The 23,199-nt window shown below is 47.7% G+C and overlaps 1 protein-coding gene across 1 annotated transcript; it reads right to left on the reverse strand.

Moving 5' to 3' along the window:
• Positions 1–9,284: 9,284 nt before the first annotated feature.
• Positions 9,285–21,234, reverse strand: CD2 (CD2 molecule). The gene is made up of 5 exons (XM_054627970.2): positions 21,056–21,234; positions 17,973–18,269; positions 15,286–15,552; positions 13,218–13,337; positions 9,285–11,796 (listed from the first exon to the last, which is right to left on the reverse strand). The coding sequence occupies exons 1-5, from the start codon at positions 21,114–21,116 to the stop codon at positions 11,588–11,590; spliced, it is 954 nt and encodes a 317-aa protein (XP_054483945.2). The 5' UTR covers positions 21,117–21,234; the 3' UTR covers positions 9,285–11,587.
• Positions 21,235–23,199: the final 1,965 nt, after the last annotated feature.

Raw genomic sequence — 23,199 nt, forward strand, 5'->3', positions numbered from 1 at the left:
GAGCACACACGGAGCCCATTTTAACAAGCCACGTCGCCCCAGGAAAACGCCTTGGACAAACGTGATTTCGAGTGGCACATCTGCAGCACCTTGCAGCTTTAGTTGACAGCCTGAACAAGCAGGAGAGACAGGCATTAGAGAAAACAGAATCAGAAACAAGGGGGGAAAGAAAGACCAGAGGAGCAAAGACAGCCTAACAACAAAGGCTTGTCTTTTCCAGAGAGAGGAAAGTATGTGTGTGCCTGTGCAAAGAAAACAATTTTTTTTTACTTGAAGTTGTATACAGGCACAGGAAAAGGTGCCTGTATACACACAATCTGTAGCATGAATTTTTACAGAGCAAGCAGTGCCTTTGTGCTTAATAAGTGAAGATGTGCATGTAATGTGAGTTCTGTGAGCACTATCTGGGCACATGAAGTGTTTATTGTGTCATGCTTTGACTAAGAGAGGGGGTGCTCACCTGAGGAAGGGAGCTGCATGGAAGTGACGCAATTAGGGCGTAATGTACACAGCAAAGCCACACAGCAGAGCCTGTGAAAAGCATTTGTTGGTAGAGATTTCATGCCTGAATCTGCAAGCACCCATGAGAAGTGAGGAGGAAACAGCTCACATTTGGGGACTGGGGATGAGAAGAGTCCTTCTCTGCACACGTGAGAGAGGGAAAGACCATGGGATGCTCATAATCCCAGAAGGGAAGCAAGGTGGGGATGCTGCATGTGTCAAAATTCACTCCAAACAAATGGCCAGGAGCTTTATAATCTGGCTGAAATTGGTGTTGCTCCCAGCCACCCCAGAGTGCAGCAGGGCTCTGACCATTTCTCCAGCCTGACACCTTTGATTTGAAGTCAGATGGCTCCATGTTTTCAGCCTTCAGAAAACCTGGATTTTCAGGGAGCAACATTCAACCATTATGAACACAAAGAATAAGAGTCACAGAATCATCTAGGTTGGAAAAGACCTCTGAAATCATCGAGTCCAACCATTAGCTCAGCACTGCCAAGCCCACCACTAAATCAGCTCCCTAAGCTCCACATCTATAGGTCTTTTAAATGCCTCCAGGGATGATGATTCAACCCCTTCCCCGGGCAGCCTGTTCCAACGAGTTTTCCAAAAGCCAGGGTGTAGTGCCGGCTCAAAAAGACATCCAAGCTCGGCACTGCTTCCAGCCTGATGTTCTTGCTTAGTGAGGTGGGGCTTTTTCCTCCTTCCTCGAAACACTACAGTGGTTTGAGCACAGGTGCTCTCTTACTGAAGTCCGCATGTTTTAGGGAAGAGCTTTTCGGGAGGCAGGGGGGAAAGGATCAAGTTTTGACCCCCGAATTGCTGCGTGGTGACAATACACTTCATGTTCCCCTATGTTTTACATGGGGGAGAGCACGGGCGTGTGCCTGGAGCCGGGGAGAGAACTCGGGGCAGGAGGAGAGAGAGGGGATGCAGGCGGGAGAGGCGCAGCCGGCTGCTCCCCGCGCACCGAGCGGAGCTTTGTGCTCCTCTTTGATGGCACAAAGCTGCGAGCTCCCACGAAGATGAAAAGGGCTCACAGGGTTTGTGCAAAAAAAAAAAAAAAAAAGGTGGGGCGAGGGGGAGGCGAAAATAAAATAAAAGGGGCAAGGGAAGAGCTCAGCAGCAGAGCCGTGCACGGAACAGTTGTTTCCAGGTGCCCTCTCCTGGCCTTGCGGGGCTTTTTCCTCGGGGCTCCTCGTCCTCTATAACTGCCTGAAAGAACCACCCCCAGTTGTGCCAGCCGAGGCTTAGATTGGATATTACGAGCAATTTCGTCATGGAAAGGGTGGTCAGGCACTGGAACAGGCTGCCCAGAGATGTGGTGGAGTCACCATCCCTGGAGGTATTGTAAAGATGTGTAGGTGTGGCACTTAGGGACATCGTTTAGTGGCTGATTTGGCAGAGCTGGATTAGTGGTTGGACTCAGTGGCCTTAGAGGTCTTTCCCAAGCTAAGTGATTCTAGGATTCCAAAGATTTGTGGCTCTTTTTTTTTTTTTTTTTTTTTTGTCTTTTGCATGACCTCCACACCACCCCCCTGCATGGAAACAGAATCCTATCAAGACCTTCCTCTACTCACCATCAGCTTGCACCACTGAGTCTCTGCAGCCTCCACACTAGACACCATGAGCTGAAATAATTAACCAGGGGGCAAGGAGTGATTTATGCAGCAGAATAAAGTAATAAAGACATAAAGTTAGGAATCATTCAGAAAATAAACTCTGTATTTACACAGACATAACCTGCAGACTTGTGATGTGCTTCCCAAAAAAGAAGGGTAAGAAGGAAGGGTAGAGAAGAATAGCACGTGGGTTGTTCTACAGCTCTATTTAAAATAAGGTTAAGAAATCCCTGCATCTCTAAAAAGCAAAAACATGACAGTGCTGCTCATTTGGGGAGAGTGCTTTCACTTCCTTGTTGCCCCTTGCTCAGCTGTGCTCCCCGTTCCAGTTCCTCCACCAGAATTAGCAGTGTCAGATGTTACAGGATTCCTTCTGCTTTGTGAGGAACAAGGAGACACATAACAGGCCAGGAAAGACCCAAAATGAGCTGCATGGCCCTGATTTCACCTCTGCCCCTCCATTGCCACTCAGCCTTGAGCACATCCCAAACACTGAGTTTCTGACACTGGTTTTTGTCTTCTGGCAAACAAGTTTTCTCAATGCACCCTCTGGGAAATTTCGAGGCAACAGACAGGGAGGTTTGCCATGTGTTGTGGAAGTGGTTAGGACATGTCTGAGCAGCTACCAGAGGAACCAAAACCTGAAACTGATTGTAGTGAAGATCACAAGCAGAAAATAGCGATTTGTGTCTCAAATACTAATAACAGGAGTCAAGGGCTTAAGAGAAGTCTCTAGTCTTGCTTATTTGTATCTCTTTGGGTGCAAAATGAGGTCTAAATTAGATGGGCAGTTAAGCATTATTGTTTGTGAATCTCTTCTACAGGCACAAAATGCACTCTACTGAGGGTTAGTATGTGAGGGCCATCAGAGTTCAAGAGTTTGGATGAGCTCCCTTTAATCCTGGCCTGTGATAAACAAGCCTGACATAAACTGTGTGTGAAGCCTGTGACAATAACAGCTTTCACACTGCCTGTTTCAAGGAAAAGCTTTGTGGCTACAAAATACAGGCCTGATCATCAGGATGTGAATTAGTGCAAGGGAGGAGTAGAAGGCATGGGCACAGAGCTGTGCTCATGGGTCCCACTAGATGACAGCACCAACATGTTCTTGTGCACCCCACGCTCACACCAGCTGGATAGTTCTGTGTTGTAAACTGCCCTCCCTGCCTAGAGGTGAGCACCACAAATTGCTAACAACTGCTGCATCCCTAAACTCTTGTCTTCGTTGTATGGCCAGCCCACAAATTCCCCTTCTCCTCCAGAGAGTCCAAGCAGCTCCCTGAGCAACTCCCTGGTCCAGCTGCCCCTTGAGCATGAGTCCAGCCTTGTGTCCCCCCCTCCAGCCATGTTGTTCACCAACAAAGAAAGAGACTTTAGCCCAGAACCCACAGCTCTGGGTGTTAAATGGGCATAGCATGAAATTCCCATTCTTTGTGCATACAATTCTCCCCAGGGAATGTTTTCAGCGGTGCATTTGAGGTAGGGCATCCATCCTGGCCCACTCTGGGCTGTCCCTGAGCAAAAGGCTGACCCTAAAGTGGCAGCAGGTAGGTGTTCATCCTGCCAAAGCTGCCAAGAGACCCATGGCACAGATCCACAGCCTGGGCTCCTGGCTGGGTGCCACCACACCATCTGCAGACAAGTTTCTGCTTCCGAGACACGACTGTCCCATGACACCACCACTTGCTCTTCAGGCAGCCACATGACACTGGGAGCTGGGAGAGGGAGCACAGCAGCCAGGTCTCACGTGGGACACGGGCCAAGTGTCCCAGCCCAGGCATCTGTGCCCATCCCCAGACTCAGCCCACAGAGGTTCAGCACCTGCAGTGCAGTCTGCAGAGCTGGGCTAAGCCTCACCTGTCCCACAGAGAAGGATCATCTGCACCATTTCTTCCATCCCAGCCTCCTGCAGCAGATTTTTCCCAAAAGGATGCAGCATCTTCCTTTCACACCTTGGACAAGCAGAGCTTTTGCTTCTCTTCTGGTCAATCTAGGCCTGTAAATCTTTCTTCTGTACTATTTCTCATGAGGCCTACAGAAACACATGTCCCTCAAAACTCCAGGAGAGGGAGGGGACCAGCAGTTCCTGCTGCTCAACATGTGTGTGTACATGTGTTGAGTCAGTTGAGACAGCTGCTCTGGTGCCCACCGGTCGTGGTGCACTTTTTCATCTCCAGAGAAGACATCACTCCTGCGTTTGCCTAAGGTGCTCTGCCACAGATGCTCTTCCCTAGCACAGATGCTTTGAGACAAAGCAGATTCACAGCTGATTCTTCTATGGTTGCCATCTTGAAATGCCTTTCCTCCCGTTGTTGGCGTTGCCTCTAACCCTGGCACCTGTGGCTCTTCAGGGCTGCCGTTTGGAGGTTTTCCAGTTTAAGGGAAATCCAGTTTTCCTGATGTAATGTTCCCATCAGGAACAACAGGGAGGCCCACCTCAGGTAATATTTCAGAGATATACATGTCCAGCCTCTTTTCTCTAGAACAGACCCCAGCCAAACTGTACCTGTGCCAAGGAAGAGGGGTGAAAAGACAAGAATGAACCTGATAAGAGAGTGTACTTTGGCAGCAACAGTCAGGGACATATTTGCTGTTTTCTGCAGCATCACACAAGGCAGCCCACCTGTGACCTGAATTTCTAGGCAAGACATCTGAAAGAAACAGGGTGGGGACACCCTTTATTTTCACTCCTTCTTCCTTATTAAACACTTTGGAAAACTGTGGATTCTGATCAACTCCTTCAACATTTGGTACTTAATTTCCACTACAGGGCCTAAAGGCTCCTACGAGTCACTTGCTGTGCAGATAAGTTTCCTTCTTGACAGTGCTTTTAAATATCTCCATGTTGCTTGGTTCCTCTTTTGCAGTGGATAGCTTTAGACTAAGCTTGTCTTCTTTGTAATTTATAAATGGCTAAAAGAAAAATAGAGTCTGTAGAAACTGTAAGGTCAGCAGGAGAGCATTGGAGGTTTTCCTGGTTGAATTTTGGGTTTGAAATACCAGAACTTCCTACTAGCAGCAGGAACCACATCCTCATTCTGCCATGTACTCCAGGGGCCCTGGCTGCTGAAATCACTGAAGCCAGCTAGAATTGGTCACTACAGTGACCTGTGTGTCTGCAGGACACGGGCCTCGCAGTCCCCCTTGCTGTTGGTGCAGCCTGGTGCTGTACAGCCATTCCTAGAGACACAGATCCCTCAGAACAGCCATTCCATTCCCGGAGACACAGCTCCCTCAGGTGGTGCCTTTAACAGCTGTAAAACTTCCAGGAAAGCAGAGATGGAGGAAAACAGCTGCGCCAGCACAAACTGATAGTTACTCCCTTCTCATGCAAGAGGAGAAATCTCATTCCCAGCAGCAATACAAGTAGGAGCATCCCAGGAGCATCCTAAGCCTACAGACTGCCCTTGCTGTCCCTGGTTTGCCATTGTGCCTATTGCTCAGCACAGGGCAAGTCACAAGGGACAGGACAGGACACACCAGTCACTGTGAGATGAGTCAGGAGTAAGAGCAGAGCCAAGGCAGAGCAGGGCAAGCCCCCAGTGCCCTGGCACAGAGTTCCTTTCTAGGAACTGCCCAGCAGGATCCTCCAGAACACCTTCCAACAAGCAAAGGGGGCTCTGGGGCGCCCAGCCAAAGGGGAAGGGACTGACGCAGGCTTTGCAAAGAGCCCATCATGGAAGAACGTGATGTGCATGCACGTTTTATGAAAGAAAACCTGGAGACCAGGGCACCCTTCCATAGGAACTTGTTGGCAAACAAACATGCCTTTATTTCACTGCCATTAATTATGGGAAAGCTCACTTTGGCTTTAGCAGAGGAAGAGGGGTTTGCCTAATTCCGGCTGCTTAGAGCAGCGGTCCCAGACATTTCATCCTGGGGCTCTGCCAGGGCCGGCTGTCCAAATGCCTCTCTGCCTGTCCCCATGTCACTGCTGTCGAGGCAGGGAGTGGCAAACAGGGAAATCAGCCTGGGGATGCCTGCAGGCAGTGTTGTTTCAGAGCTGCTCCCCTCAGTGGACAGCAGTGACAGCACCAAGCGCATCTCTCCTCGCACCCCTCTGCCTCCGCACCCTGCTCGCTCGCCTGCCCCGTGCCCCACACCAAAGGGCTGGAAATGATACCAGGCATTTGTGTGGGAGGCCAGGCAGCAGCCAGAAACACTAGCCTGCTGTTTTTAGGTAGGCAGAAAGAGTGTGTGGGAAACACAACCAATGAGCATCTCAGCTGTGGCATTATCTCTTCCTGTTATCTCAAAACTGCGCTTCAGATGCACCCCAGGCAGAAACTGTCGAACAATAGCACCCAAAGCAGAGGCAGGCGAGGCTCTGGCACCTCACTGGGGCCAGTGCTGGTGGCAGGCAGGTGGGCAGGATCAAACACTGCCCTAGCAGGGCCTCACAGCACCATGGGCTCCATGCCCAGGGTTCACCGCAGGCCCAGTGAGACTCAGGAAGGTGAGTCGGCCCAGGTTGTGCACTTCCCGTGGCAGAAGGCAGCCAAGAGGTTCCTTCCAGAGCCAGGAATTGTTCCTGACAGCACTGGCAAAGGCAGCCAACAGCAAAGCAACCTAGAGAGGGCTTCTCAGGGTAGGTATGATCATGAGGAACCATGTTCTGAAGCCATGAGGACACCTTGGAAGTCCCCTTTCCTCCCTTAGGCTGACATGTGCATAGGTGGAGTCCTGAGGTGTCATTCAAAGAGGAAGAATAAACCAGCCTGAGTGGGCATTTTGTAGCAAAGGAAAACTAGAATAGACAGTAATGGTGGGAAGTGTCACAGGAGGTGAGAACAAGGCAGCTGGTCCTCAGATGAAAAAAGGAGGGGGTAGCAGGAGGCCCAGCAAGGCAGGCAGCTCATGCCCCTGCCCAAAGGGTAAATCACACTTCAGATGGGAGCTCTGCACAGAAAGAAAAGCCACACCCCAGGACTGAGAATGTGACAAAGTTATGTGACTCAAATCCTGCTTCCTGACCATCCAGCTCATCTTCTCAGCAGCCATTTCTGTGCCTGCCCTGTTGTCCTGTGTGCCCCATGCAGAAAGCCTGGCTTATTCACTGGGCCAGCTCAGCTGATCCCTGCCCTGAACCCCAGCCTGGAGGCCCTGGGCAGTAGCTGGCAGATGCTTTACTGATCACTGTGTGAGGTAGGTCCTCACATGCCTGCCCTTTTCTGCTCACAGCTCCTTTTCACACCTCCCCAGCTCCACCAGAAGGTCCAGGGGAGCAGCAGCCATGTCATGCTTTGGGAAAGCTCCTTCACCTGTGTCCCTGCTATTCCTAGGGAGAAAGCAACTCCCACTCACAAAGGAAGAGTGAAAGGGCTGTAGCAGAGCCAAGGGGAATTTCAGAGGCCCTCAAGCAGCTGGTCTGGCACCTCTTTGAAAGGGTAAAGGCTGAAGCTGCACCTCTGAGGGAGGGAAAGGCTCCCATGGTTCAGCTGATCTATGGCTCAAGGCAGGCAGGCTGGAAGGATGAGGAAAAGTCCTGTGGTAAACTCCCTTCTGCAGGGAGGGAAGGAGCACTTTGGTGGGGGAGAGTGAGAAGGTTGGGTTTGGCACTCCTCTTGTGAGCTGAGGCTGGCAGAGGAACCAGGAGGCCAATTCCACAAGGCACAGGGCCTCTTACTGTGCTCCCCTTCCAACCACAGGCACAGGGCCTCTTACTGTGCTCCCCTTCAATTAACCCTTATCTTTCTTCCCACAGCACGAGATAGGATTGCCCAGCAGCAGTATTTCACAAGCTTGATAGCTACTACAAACTAATCTTATTCAAAATCCTGAGGCCAGACCTCTTACATTATCAGCTGCAGCACCTGAATATCTGTAGCAGAATAAGGACAAAATCAGTGTCTTTTCCCCATGGCATCATTTTGGTAAACAGCTCAAGAAAGGCTTGTACTAGCGATGGTTTCCTACTTGACTTTTTACTCAGAGTTTTAGTTTAGGAATTAAATTATTATCTGGCCTGTGCCAGAAGCCTGAGAACCTCCCTCTGGACAGGCCAACAGAGGTACAGGCAGGTTCTGGCTACTTTATTAGAAAGGCCAAGTTTGGGCAGCAAGTGCTGCTGTTTTCACAGGGGTTAATGGTGGGATAGAAGATTTGTATGTTCTACAGAACCAACCATTGCCCTTTTGGGTGCCTGCTCAGTCTGCCCATCCGGTGAGTGCTACAGGACCACAGCACAACCACAGACCTGCTTTGACCATGGGCTGAGCCTCCCTCCATCCCATTCCTTCAGCACTGGCTCTGGAGCACACCACCAATAAAACTGATCCCTGCTAATACCCAGGCAGCAGAAACTGCAGCTCTCAAACAGGGGGATGAGGCAGCAGACAGAAAAGGACAAGACCAGCATTGATCATCTCATCTCATCCCCCTTAAGAAGAGTAGGAAAAAACACTTCACCTCATGACTCAGTGGTAGATGCATCTATAAAAGAAGAACCAAGAAATGTTACAGCAAGAACCACCAGAGCCAAGCACATCCTGTTATGTCTTAGGTCCCAATGTCAGCTCATTTTCCAGAACTGAAACATCCACTACAGCATAAAAACCCGAGATTTGAATGCCCCACGACGCACATTCTGAAAAATGAAGTTCTGCTGGGTGCTTGTTTGATAAGTCAGCATTTTTTCTGAATGTGTCATGGACCATTGGCAGTCATCATTGTTTTTGTGATGTCTCACGTTTGTTCCTGATGTGCTGCAATGGACAATACTTGTATAAGGAGACATCACAAAAACAATGGTGACTATCAAAAGAAAAGGAGCAAATAAAAAATAAGTTTTGTTCTGGTGAGCTTTCCATTGCACAGGCATGCTCTGTGCTAGTAGTATTTTCTTGCCTGCCAAGGACTGTGTTTTGGGGTAAATCAACCCAACTGGGATAAATCTTCTTTTTCAGGCCCCAGTAACCCTCCCTCTCTCCCAGAAAGGACCCCCACACCTGTAACCACAACAGAGCAGCACCAGTAAAGCTCTGGCAGCACAGGACAGGCAGAGCAGCTGTGTTCACCCACACCAGCTCCTGGCACCCCAGCACCTCCCAGGGATGGTGTGACACCTCCTGCACCCTGCCTCTGTGGCTCAGGGACCAAAATGGGGGGTTTTGCCTCCTTTGATACAAAGTGAGATACTGAAGTACCAGCACAGCTGTGAACTAAGATCCTCTGCACCCAGTCTTCTCTTTATTTATTCAGTACAGGGATAGAGCATATGGTATGTTACAAAGTAAACCATGAAACATTTACCAAATGCAATTTTAAATAGCAAAAGCCCAAAAATCAGCTGCAGAAAGCTAAGGCAAGAGAGCAAGTGGCACTCCCAGGGCTATTCCTGCTGTCAGAGTTCAAGTGGAGTGACTGAGCTCTGGAGGAGGCAGAGGCTTCCTTTTCCTGACAAGTTGCCCCCTCGCCCTTACACCAGAAGATAAAAATACTCATATTTCTCAGGAGAAACAAAGCATGGCTGTTTTATCTCCCCTGGCACATGTGGGATGGGCCAGCCTGGAAGAGGTGTTGGGTGTTCTTCTGCCTGGCACATCAGCTAGCTGGCTGGATGTCTCATGCTCTGTACATCTTGTAGCTCTCTCCTCCTTCACCTGCCCTGCCTTTTACCCCAGACTGTTGAGTGTACCCATGCAGACTCTGCTCTAAAACAGGCCTGTGCTCCCAGCTCCTCAGCTGTCCTGTGGAGGCAGCTATGGCCTCCCCCAAGGCCCAGAGGAACAGTACATGGAAGGTGATGCAGGTGCACTTTTTGCAGTCCAGCTTCTCCCTTGGGGATGCAGATCTCTCACCAGCTCTCCATCATGCCCTGGTTATACCTGAGGACTGTGTTTCTTGATTTTACCAGCAAAATCAAAAAACACAGTCCCTCACCCTCAGCAGGAGGCCCTGGGATGCAAATCCCTGAGAATTCAGACAGTGCCACCAGCAATCCTGCTGGTTGGGAGTTTATAGTGCTTTATTTCACAAGCCAAAGGAGACCAGACCTCTTCTAAGCAAAACAAAAATTGTCTGGATAGCCCCACAGAATTATACTGAGAATAAAGGTTTGTTTTATTTGCCTAAAAATGACAGAAAACTGAGTTGAAACTGTCCCTGAAGAGGCTGTGTAGCACATTCTCCTGGCCCTTGTCAGAACAGAAAGGCTTCACAGAATGTTGTCTCACCCACCCTTTGAAGCCCCAGTGCTGGAGGACCTCTCCCAGAAATCTCTCTCAGTGTTTCATGTAAAAGAAAAATAAAATACTGTCCTAACTCTCCCTTGCTGCAATCCAAGCCCATAGTTTCTTTTCTAAACACAGTGGAGAAAGGGAAAGGAAGAAAGAGGAAAAGTTCTCCCTTTCCCATTTGTGTTTTTCCCACACAGGTCCTTCAAGTTTCTCACACATCCTTTCAATATTTTCTTCTCTGCATTATATGACACAAATTCTTTCAACTTCAGACAAATATTTAATTACATACAACTCATTTTTGGTCCAGGAGGCCATGTATTTGATGCTGAAGCCAGAGAGCTGTCCTAATGTGTAGCAGGAGATTAAACCCTGTAAGATCCATAGGTCTGTTTGGTCCAAGTAGAGCTTTAGCTTCCTCTTGGTGAAAACCATCCAAGAAGCACAAAGACAACAAGGTGCAGTGAAAGCAAGTGAAGCACAGAAAGACACAGGGGCTGAGTGTTCCATATCCTAACATGATGCAAAAATGGCCACAGGGATGAATGCCCATCACCTTGAGTCTCCTTGTCTCCACTTGATGCTCTCTCTGATTTTCTGCAAGGAAAGCCACCTTTTCATAGCTGAGCATTACACAGGGCTGGGCAGAAGGGGCTCCTGGCTGTCACAAACTTTCTTTTCCCAGTGAATGGTGGAGCAGAGAGACCAACATCCCTCCTGCCAGTAATGCAGCCTTTTCTGGGGTTCAGGCTGCTCCCAGCTGGCTGCAACGGGGTCTGGATAGCTCTGACCTGTTCAGCACAGCTGTCCAAGCTCCCAAGCAGTTCTTGGCCACAGGCAACCTCTGCAAGCTGAAGCGATATCAGCTCTTTAGTGATGATCAGCTCATGGTGATTTCAGCTCTTATCTTGCTAGGCACCGAGGCAAGCAGAGGCACGGAGAGAGAGGAGAAGGCTGTGTGAGGTTCCACAGCGATGTCTTCATTGATTCTTCTGCGAAGGTTCCCAGTGACAGAAGGCTCTTCTATGAAGGCTCCCAGTGACAGCTCTTCTGCCTGAGCTGGGCAAAAGCAGCCCTTTATATAGGGTTCAGGGGTTTTGGAAATTGTCCAATAGCAAGGGTCAAAGGAAAGTGACCTGTAGTCTTACAGAGGGATAAGCAGAGGTCCAAAGGCAGAAGAGAGGGGCTTCCAGGCCAGTCACCGTGAGCTGGCATTTCCTATCTTAGGCTTCTCAATGCCAGGGAAGTCTTACAGGCTCTGGGCCTGCTACACACCAGGCTGTGTGCTCAGGGCCTGTGTCTGGGGGGGTTTGGGGTCCGTGGCTGGGTGCGGGGCCGTGGCTGGGGCCGGGGCTGCTGTGGCTGCGGGGGCTGCGGGGGCAGCGGCCGCTGCTGCACTCGCTGCTGCCTCGGGGTGGGCTTGGATGGAGCCTGGGACAGCTCCCACATCCTCCTCTCATGGTCCACGGGCAGGGTCTGCATCGCTTGCTCCTCCCCTGCAACAATACAAGGGCCCCACAGTCACACATCCACCAAGGAGTCCGAAAGACACGGAAATGTCCTCAGCCCAAGCAAGAAAAAGCCAAGTGTTGGGGTTTAGCTGCCACTCTCAGGTGTTCCTGCTGTGCCAGTGTGTCACCGTGATATTTTATGAAAAATCCCTTTGCTGGGATTTCTTCTCCTGGGAAGCTTCAGCTTCTCCCTGTTTTGCTGCTTTGGAATGTGATTTGGAGAATTGTTTACCCAGCATGTGAATTGTTTTTAATTAATGGCCAATCACAGCCAGCTGTGTTGGACTTTGAGTCTGTCATGGGTTTTTATTATCATTCTTGTTTAGCCTCCTGATGTATCTTTTCTCTTTTTATTTATATATTATTTTATATATTATTTATATCTTATTTATTTATATATTATTTATATATTCTTTTTATTTATATATTCTTTTTAGTATAGTTTTAGTATATCATTTTCATATCATATCATTTTCATATCATACCATATAACATCATAAAATAATAAATCAGCCTTCTAAGAACTTGGAGTCAGCTTCTCATCTCTCACCTCATCCTGGGGACCCACCCAGCACCACAACAGCAGTGAACAGCAAAATTCACCTCTGCCTGCACCTCCTAGGCCAACATGGAAGTTTTTGGCTGCCTGGCAGAGATCAAGGTACCTGGAGCATTTGGGGCAGCTCTGCCCTGTCTGCTGAGGGAATCAGCTTTATCAGGGAAACATCAATGGACACCCCCAGACTGAACTGCTCTGTCCCGTTTTGGAGGCTACTAAAGGGAAAGTGAGATTTAACACCAGGAAGCAACATCAAAGCACCCTGCCCTGCATTGTCTGTGCTGGGATTTCCAGACTCCTGGCAGCCAGAGATCCCTTTTGCCAGCATTAATTTTCACACACAAAGAAGTAAATTCATACAGACTGACTTCTGATCACTGACTCATCGTTTCTGAAATATCACTCAACTTCAGGATTGAGGGATTTGCCTCTTGAGACACTGAGTTGGCCTTAAACTCACAGCAAACTGTTTCAGAGAGGCTAGTCACCATGAAATAATCACTAAAATATTAGCTTGCATTTTCTCAGACTCATTTTCTCAATTCCTGCTGAATCCAGGCCCAAGAACTGAGGCTATGGTGTCACTGCACAGCTGAAGCAGTGATCTGTACCACTCAAAAGAGAACAGCCACAATGTAAAATAGTACTCAGGTGGCTTTCTCAAAGCACGTATCAGAAAGTGAGACTGGCAATGCCAGCTGATCTACACAGATTCACCATACGCTAAAACCAGGTTATTGCTCATGTCAGGGCAGAGAAAATGCTCCTGACCACAGGGTTGCTGCCAGTGGGAAGCTCTAATATTTTAGGTGGCTGGATAGCAAAACAAAGTCTCTTAAATACTTACCATAAACTTCATTCCTTTTTGCTTTCTTCCTTCTGATACAATAAATAAGACAAATCACAAAGATGACAAAGAAGACTGCACCTCCTGCTATGCTTAAGATGAGATAAAAGTCCATCTTGCCTAATTAAGGGGATGAAAGAGGATGTTAGATGGAAAGAAATCACTTGCACAACATCTACTTAGAATCCTGTATTTTCTTCCATTGACTGTAAAGGCAGACCAGCAGACACCCCACCCTTTGCCTTTACCTGTTTACAGCAGAAAGTTGCTGTTCCTCGTTGTTGAGAATTTTGATTGCTCCCTGATGGGTTCAAGTTCTGCAGAAAATTGAAACCAGAGTGTTCGTGTGTGCCAGCTCACTGTATTTAAATTGCCACTTGTTTTAGTACAACTTTAGTGTTACACCAAGTTGTATTTTGCTTTTTCTGTGCCTGTTTCTCCCAGATGAGTGCAAGAGGAGCCCAGAGAGATTCACATATAATTACACTTCCATGAAAAGCTGGCTGAGCTAATGCTCACCTGAAATGTACCTTCTTGCCTCTAAAGGTCAAAATTCAAGGTGACTGGCCTCAAATGCAGGACCAAGTGTTCACAGAGGGCAGCAGGGTTAGAAGGAGGTTTGACTGCAAGATGAGGGATTTTTAATCTACTGTGGAGCTGGCAGAGTCCCACCACTACATAGAAAATTTGAGAGGTATTTAGTTTGTGTAGGAAGAGTAGTGCTCCATGGTCTTAGGGGGTTTTTGGTATCTGAGAAATGCTATGTTTGTACCTTAAAATCATTGGTATTTCTCTGTTAATGATGTGAGAAAAAAACCCAAACTCTCCAACCGAATTCACCCTGCGATAAAAGAGTATTTCTCAAGGGTGAGAAAAAGTGAAATCAGAATTGTCTAGATGATGGCCAATGTCTGCCCATAGCAGCAGTGCAGGCAGACCTGGGCTTGCCTGGCTTGTGTCCTGGCATGGGCAGCTTTGGCCAGCATTTCCTCATCCAGACAAGGTGTTTGGGATAGCTTGCCTTGTCTTAAACAGACCCAATCCAGCAGCACTCTTTCATACCTGGCTCCAAAGTCCATGCCACATCCTGCTTGCCCCTTCCCAGTGCTAACATCAACCATCAATGGGACTGTGCAGTCCATCAGGTCAGGCAGCAGCAAAAATATGCATTGCTTGGCTATTTTTGAAATCAGGATTATTCAGGAGGCAACAGCTGCACAGGAGAGCAGTGGCCATCCTGTCCCTCAGATCTTTGCCCATCAGTCACAATCAGCAGACCTAGGATCACTTCAGTAAAGCCTTCATGCCTTCGGGCTTGCTCCCTCCTCCCTTCTCACACCATGGGCTGTCCTTCAGATTCAGACTTTGCCTAAATTCACTGTGGCAGAAATATGTAAAAATTTGAAATACTGAGCCAGCTCTTGTGAGCCCCCCCTACTCTCCACCACCTCCAGCAGGAATCTAGAGTAAGAAAATGCTTCCAGCAGAGCACTCGTGGTTGGGTGTGATGAACCCAAGCCTGGAAAATTCAAGGACTTTTTCCCAGCACTGCGCTGGAATTCTGAATTTTGAACACCACACCCCGTGTCACACCAGTGTGATCTGTCCTTTGTTTGTGCCTTAACTTGCAGAATTTTTATGTGGGAGGATGACAACTGTGATGACTTCTTTTGCCTACTGAATCATTTTCAGCATGACTCTTCCCATTTAAAATGCAACCCTTTCAGTCCTTTTGCTGCATCTGTGGTTAGCTGAATAGGAAAACCTTGGTACATTTGAACCGTGCTTATCTGACCTGTGTAACCCCAAAGAAAAATCCTCCAGAACTTCCCTCCTGGTTTCTAGGCCAAGCTGAAGAGTCCAAGCAGCTTATTTTTTCCCCTTGTGAGAGAACTCATCCACACCCATGGGTAGCAGGCAACCACCACATTGATAGACACGATTGTGGAGAGGAGAAAAACACAATGGATCTCCCCACAGGAGAAGGGGAGGAGCAAAGCCCCTCTCACACCCCATTGCCCTCGGCAGTGGTCCACCCTAGCACATTCTGACAGAATAGATTTCTTACCTGAGCAGTTAAATACTTTTTCAGCCATTTTTTCACTGACTTGGTTCTTAACAACACATCGGAACATCCCAGAGCTCCACCCGTGCCATTCCAGCAGTGTTGCATTCTTTTGGATTTTTCTGCCATTGGGTTGGGTCAGTTCGATTGTAAATGCTTCATCCTTGGCCTTCCCTTTTGTTTCATCCTTGGCCTTCTGTTTGGCTCCACACTTGACAGACACACTTTTATTCCTGCATTCAGCCATGAGGATTGGCGGAGGGACAGGTTCTGAAAAAGAAGGGAAGGGACAGGCACATCTGAGAGAGTTCCTCCTCCTGAAAGCCTCTGCTTTAAGCAGAACAGAGAATTAACCCCAAATCAGCAGCCAATGAGGTCACAGAAGAATGAAGAGCAAATTAGACCTCTACTGCAGAAGTGACAAGGGAACAATAAAGAAAATCAGAGCAGTAGCCTATGTGGTTGGCCTGGTGAAGCAGAGCTGGACACCAGGCAGGTGAGGGGAGGAAGCTGAGTCTCCTTGAGGTGGGTGGAAGGGACTGAGAGCCACAGCCCCCTCCACCTCTGGACCCTGTGTTTTGGTGCAAGGAAAGTTGATCCTGTTCTGGCTGTGCCCATCAGGGAAAGATTTTTCTCTAAAGCAGGAAAAACTATGAAAAGCTCCTCATGATGCTCTGTGTGCTTACCAACAGCACTCAGCAGGCACGACAGCACAGCATGGAAGGCCATCAAGCCAGAATGGAGAGCACAAAACAGACACTTCAGCTCTCAATGAGGTTATGACAGAAAAAACTGATTTCTGTCTCTTCCTATGCCCTGCAAACAACTTGCTCCCTTTTGGTTCCAGTTTCTCTATCACTGGTGGCACTGAGAGATGGAAAAGCCTGCAGGATTTTCCTCAACTGGCAGGGACAACAAATGAAAAATAATTATTTCTACCTTTAGGACCAGATAAACAAAAACATGCCAATGCCACCTTTAGTTACAGGCTGAGTAAATTATGGAGATAATAAATTCTAAAGCACATAAGGACTGCTCATAGCACATGCTCAAGGCTCACACCACAACATCCTCAGCCACCCTTTCCTTGGTAAGCCCACTCCTCCTCTGCAAACTGGAACCTATTCCTCAGGAAAACATCCCAGTGGGAAACATTAGAGTCCAGGTGCTAGAGTTGGGTGAGGATATCATTGAGACAATTTTTTTTTTTTTCTAAGAACTGTTTATTCAGCCCTAGTAACAAAGGGCCAGCCTGGCTGACAAATTATTCTAGCACCCAACAGTTACTACAGGACTTCCATGTGTCAGAGGTAATGTAACCTCTCTGCTGCACAGCAGAGGAAATGATGCAGCACACAGCTGGGCTGGAGCATTAACCTTGACCTGAAATGAGGACACCCCAATGGCAGCAGAGTGGCTTCAAAAATGAGCAAGAACCATCAGGCCCTGACAACTTCCTCAATCTGTTTACAGTAATAGCTCCCAAAGCAGTGAGACACCCTCACTACTCAGCAGCCCCTTAGACACAAAGGGGCCTCCCATTGCACAGGAACCCTGCTAAAACTATTCCAGCTGTCATTGCTGGAATGAGGCATCATTTCTGCAACCCCAGCTGGTGCCACAAACTCAAGATGTTGGCAAAGCTGTGCACGATGACTGAAGAAGGACAGAACAAAGCTATCCCCTTACTGGGGAAAAAAACCCATGCTGTCCTACAGCTTAGAGGTCTGGAGAGGACACAGCAGCTTTTAAGGAGCAGAATAGCCATCCCCATCGTCCCTACTCACCCCAAAACCTTTGGGCTCTACTGCTCTGATCTCTGAGGACAAGACACAGCACAGGAATGGAGGCTGCCCTCATGCTTTGAACCCAAGCAGCTGAAATCCCCAGGTGTGTGCTTAACTGTGCTTCAAAGAGCACAGTCTTTCTATTTGTTGTGTTGTGCAAGGATAAGGGTGCAGGGGTCTTCTTCCACTGCAAATTCAGCTCCTTCTGTGGTTTATCTCAGGGGAGGTGACTGCTGGGTATTTTGTATGTTAGAGCAAAAATGGAGTGGGATTCCATTGCCTGAATGAAGGCATTTAGTGCCATCAGGACTCCTGAGCTCTCCTCAAGGGACTGGCAACACAAGTTACTCAGCTTGCTGGACCAGCAGCCAGAGAACAAAAGTCATAACTCAGTACCCATAAAACGGCACCAGAAATACCCAAAACCCACATCAGCCATACCATGCATCAGCCACAGCTGTACCCCACATGGGCTGCTGTGGTCTTGGCAGAGGTTTCTAGAAGCAGGATGCTGCTGGGAGCCCAGGCCCCTCTCAGGATCCCACCCCAGCTCAGGGTCCCAGCACTGTTTGTGGTGCTGCAGTGGGGCTGACCACCCTCACCCTGCTCTCAGTGTGAACCTGCTCACAGCTGCTCTCTTGGGCACAGCTGGGAACCTGCTGGCTGACAAACAGGGCAGCCAGAAAGAAGCTGGGGATTTGAGGCCATCAGCCAGAGCAAGAGAAGGGAGGAGAGAGGCAGGCTGCTGTCAGTGGCAGGAAGGAAAAGGTACAGCCCTACAGAGGTCCTGCCACTCCTAATCAGCAAGGAGGGCACTGAGTAGGAAAGGCTGTGGGAGAGAGCAGAGAATGCCAAGTCTTGTCCAGCTGTCCTGAGCATGGTATGGCAAAGACAAAAACTCACCCTGAACGAATAACTTTATATTTTCCTCTGCCTTCAGCTGTCCATCCTTCTCATAAACCTCCACCTTGTAGTTGCCACTGTCCTCCTTCTCCAGGCGCTGGATTTGCAGAGTCCCGTTCCGGAGTATGGCGCACCTGCACCGCTCCTGGTTCACAAAGTGCTTGGCTTTGTTGCCTCTGATCTGAACCAGCCTTTCTCCCTCTCTCCTCCATGTGGCCTCGTAGATGCTCCCAGGAGCAGTGATGCTGAGAAGAGCTGTCTCATTCACTGCCTTGTAAATCCAGCTGCTGCTGGAGCCTGTGGAAGGAAGCACAGCCAGCCCCTCAGTTGTCTCCAGCAGCCACAGCAGTCACCCAAAAGGCTGTCACTTGCTATGCCACCCCCTTCCTGAGCTGCCTAAGCCTCTCTGCTTTACTGATGCCATCTTCTTCCCCTGCTCCAAAATGTTTCTTGATTGTTCATTAGATAAATGCCAGCATCCAGTTTAATTCTGAGGGGCAAGAAGGCTAAGAGCCCAGCTTTCAAAATCTAAATTTATACCCTGGCTGTACTCGGAGTGACTCTGGATGTCAAAATTCATGGCCTCCCATTCACTTTAACATGAACTTAGCCCTTCCTTCAAAGAAGGTCACTCCTGTGTTTTGCATGTGGCACAGGCTGGTACCCAGAACTGCAAACAGCAAAAACAGTCACATCCCTGGACAGCAGAATCATTTCAGCGACCCCAGTGATAGCAATGATGATAATAATAACAGCCCATGTCAAGCTGTGAGTGAGTGTAAGGCACTGAACTGAAGGCACACCCACAGCAGTGCCCCCCTCTCCCATCCCAGTTACTCTGCCCCACTGGAATGCATCCACTTGATTTTTCTAGCACAGGATCCTGATGGGGAAAGTAAGGCAGGAAGAAACAGCTACCAAGATCTGAGGGGCTGCAGGAGTCATTACAAGAAAAGCAATTGCCAAAAAAAATCCCCAAAAATCTCTTCTTTTGATTCCAGGTCCCTTCTCCAGGACAGTGACGAGTAGGAGCTTCCCCAAGGTGGTGTCAGGACTGGGAAGCACCTGGGCATGGGGCTGCCAAAGGGGATGTTCACTAAACATCCACCACGTGTCCAGCAGTGGGGATGATGCACTCCTAGAGCAGTGCCCGGGTGCTCTGCCTGCTCCCCTCCAGCCACTGCCTCAGCAGGCTCCACTTCTGGTGAGCCAGCACTTGGCAAAGTTCCCTGGGAGGTCATTCCAAGAGAGGAACTGTCCCCACCCCCGTGGCAGGTGGACAAACCTGTGGGAGGAGGGCGAAATCCGCGTGCAAGTGTCAGGTGGGATAAGCTCACTGGCGCGAGCTCGAAGCCACAGCTTATTTAGTTTGTCATTTTCTTGCGCTCATTCCTCCTCAATTTACACAGTGAAGCCAATCAGCAGGAGGAGATTTCCCTTCCCATCACCACACAGAGCTGATTCTGCCCTAATTTTATGTATTTTAAGTAATTTTTTCCCCACAGAGAGAAAAACCTGTGTTTATGCATATTTTTATTACAGTCCTTCACTCCTTGTATCTAGGATAATGATAAATGGCACCACAGAGGGGAAACTGAAACCCACTGGCTATTTCATTAAACTAACAATATTAGAGATAATCAGAGAACTAAAATAGCATGCCTCTGCAACAAGAACACTAATGCTGTAGTGCTTCTGGCAATTCACCACCTCCAAAGAGAGGTTGTTTTTCCAGTGTTGCCTTTCTTGTAAGGTATTTGACATATCTAATGAAATGTCCTGAAATAAAGCTATCAACAAAACAGCCTTGGAAGCAGCTATGCCCCACACAGATGACACTACACATTATACCCCAATATTTGATTTCTGATACTTGTTTCTGCTCAGTCATGAACAAGTATTTAGAGCCAGTAATAGGATTTCTTTTCATAACTTATATTTTCTCTTATATTTTAAGACACTACTTATATTTTCTCTCTGAAAGTAAAGGAAAAAAGTAATCTGAGTTTCCAAGGATAATTCAATGGCATCTCTGTGGCCCAGAGACATTTCTAAATATTAATCTGATCTCCATTGTCTTTCTAGTGGAAATCTGAGTATCCCACATGTAGGACACTAAAAATCTGTTTAGCTAATGAAACAACAATCCTGATAAAAATGCCCACTAAAATGTGCTCCAAAGGGCAGAAAGGTTTTAACTGAGAGACTACAGCTCACTCACAATCACAAGAAAGAGTTAAAAGAAAAAGCTCCCATAGTAATTTTAGAGAAGGAAGGAAGTCTCTGAAACAATTTTCTATTCAAGGGAATAATCCTTATTTCTGCTGGGGAAGATGTTTTATAGATTGTGTACATAAAGAGAAGAAATCCTTATTTATCTATTAATTTTGTTCTGAAGGAAAAGCAAAACATTAAACAGCCATACATACAAACTTAGTGGAATGAAACAGAGGGGGAAAAAAATTATGCAGGCTTGTATTGTCTCCATCTCTTAAAACCTTCTCTAATCTATGAGTTAACACCTTAATTAAGTTTTTAGATTAATATTTTAAAAAATAATGAGAGCAATAATATGTAAAATATAAAAAATATATGCAGTTGCTTGCTGTTTTCACATCTTAAACTTCAGCTCCACTGAAGACACTGAAATCTATCACTCTGTTAATATTTATGGAAGAATATAAATTGCACTTTCAAAAGATTTGCACGTCTTTGATAAGAAAAGGAAATTACATGCGATAATGCACAGTGAACTGGATCTCTAATGTAGTACAAGCTGCCTCGAGGGCAGAAAGCAAACTGTATGCTGACATTTCTCATTACACATGTGTCAAATTAAGGCTCATTAACTTAAAACCAAAACTCTTTACAACTTATTATTATAACTGGAATAGGAAACTCAGGTCCTGCCCTCCCCCTGGCTGAAAATTAAATCAAATAATAATAGCAATAACCCAGATGTCTTCACTCATTGGAAAAGTGGAACAAGTTCCTTATCAGTAGCAGCCCACCAAGTTGTAAATGCTTTAAAATGCAATTTTAACATCAGCCCAAAAGAGCAAAAAACTGTAAGAAAAACTCACATTTTACACTGGGAAATAAAAGCATCAAGCACTTGACTAGGAAAATCCTCCTAAAGTTCATTTTCAGGGTCAAAAAACATCCAGTGTTGCCTTGTCTAGTGATAGCTCCTGGCAGGTGAAAGGGTTTTCTGCTGTGAGCAGGCAGTGATGGGACATGTCGGTGCAGCCTCTGTGCCCTCCTCCTCTCCTCCAGCACTTCTCATTTCTAGCAGGGGCGGAAATAAGCCTCGACAGGGTGTTTGATCTGCATGGAGGCAACATGGAGACAACAAAGAAAATGGGCACTGAAATGCAGGAATGCCCTGGAGGTTTGTCCTCCCAGCTGGAGGGCCAGATGGGGCCCTCATCCTCCTCAGTGCTCACCTGGAGAGCCCAGCTCCAGCATCCATGTGAAAAACGCCAATCACTTGGGGGTTTTTAAAATTTTAAAAGTTTAATGATAATAAAATGGTTATAAAAATAGCAATATAATTAGAGTAATAATAATTTGGACAATTCGGATTAGGACAATATGAGACAACAGAAACAAAGAGTTGCAGACGTCCGGGTGCCTTTTTCTGGGCTTTTCACAATCCACATGCCATCATCCTAGTGGGAGGGATGCAGTTTTTGGATGGGGGAGTGATGGGAAGCCTAATTCTCCCCCACAGGTTCAGCAGCAGCAAGAGGAGAGCAAGCCCAGGGCCCCCAGTGAGGAGCAGGTGGCTGTTGGACAGGGCTTGGAAAGGAGACACACTTCCCTTGGAAAGCAGCAGGACCAGCTTGGCATCAACATCTGGGCTATGCGGGGCTGGCCAGAGGCACAAACGCTTCCTGCAGGCAGCTGAGAGAGGGATGGGCATGGAAGGGGGTGAGAACCCTGCCTTGATCCAGCCACAATCCAGCCCTGGAGCTGGCTGCTGTGGGAAAGAGAAAAGAAGCTGTGAGGAGCTAGGTCCAAAAACATGAGAGAAGCTAATGAGGTCCTTATCCCTGATTCCAGTATGAAACAGATGGAGTGGTGAGGATTTTGAGTCTTATCCTCACCACCATAATTCCTCTGCTGCAGTGGCCACTGAAATGTTCCAGCTTTTTGTGACAGGCGTGGGCCAAGAAAGAAGACAGAAGGAAATCTGTGGCACCAGATTTTTATCTACATTTTATCTACATTATATCTATATATCTACAAGAGTAGATAAACCTTGCTTGTTCGTTCATGTCATTCCTCTTCCTTGAAGTTAGGTCTTCCTTGTAAGACACCTCCCCTTCTCCAGCTTAATCATTTTTTACTGGTATTAATGAGATTAAAAAAACCACTCAGTGCAGGAAAAGCTAGTTTTTCTTCCTTCTTTCTGCTCTTGTTTCCTTCCAAAGAACACACAAAGGAGGCATACACAAAATGAGAGAGGAAGCAACAGCGGCAAGACCACATTTCTGTGCCTGACCTCCACCCTCTGTGGCAAGAAACAAGCTGAGGGCAGGGGTTGCCACACTCAGGTATCTCCTCAGCCAAGCAAGCTGTGTCAAACTCCTGGACACATCTGCTTCCAGCCCAAACACCTAAAGAAATTTGGGTAAAGGCAGCAACCCTGATTTCTCCTCTGTTTTTTAAAGTTTTTTTGCTAGGTCCATCAAGCAGAGCAGAGGGAGATCCAGCATGCTGAAACCACTGTCCATGCTCTGCTCAACTTTGTTTCCCTTCTTCTTCCTCAGGGAAATATCTCTCAAAGCCCCTGCCTGCTTTCAGGTACCCCTGCAGGTTGTCTGTTTGTTGGTCACCCTGCCAACACTCTGGGGTGGGAATTGTCACGGTACAAACGAAATGCAAAGGGAAAGATGTGTATGTGTGTGTGTGTGTGTGTGTGTATGTGTGTGAATGTGAGAGAGAGAAGACAGGTAAAGCTCCACAGTGGTAGAACCAGGTGTGAAAAAATTCTCTGTATCCATAATGAAGGCCACTACTTTCAGTTAATCAGTTTGGCATGCCCAGGTGCCACACACCATCTTCTAAACTCACAGCTGAAATGGGTCAAAAGTCCCTATGGTCCAGCACATCAGCTCACCAAACATCCTGCTTGCTGTTGGAGCAACAGGTAGGCAGGAGCAAGGACCCATTTGTAAAGGATATAAAACATCTGTTCAAAAATGAGCTCACTGTGAGCAGT

The sequence above is a fragment of the Agelaius phoeniceus genome, chromosome 2 (genome assembly GCF_051311805.1).
Source record: "Agelaius phoeniceus isolate bAgePho1 chromosome 2, bAgePho1.hap1, whole genome shotgun sequence".
NCBI lineage: Eukaryota > Metazoa > Chordata > Aves > Passeriformes > Icteridae > Agelaius > Agelaius phoeniceus.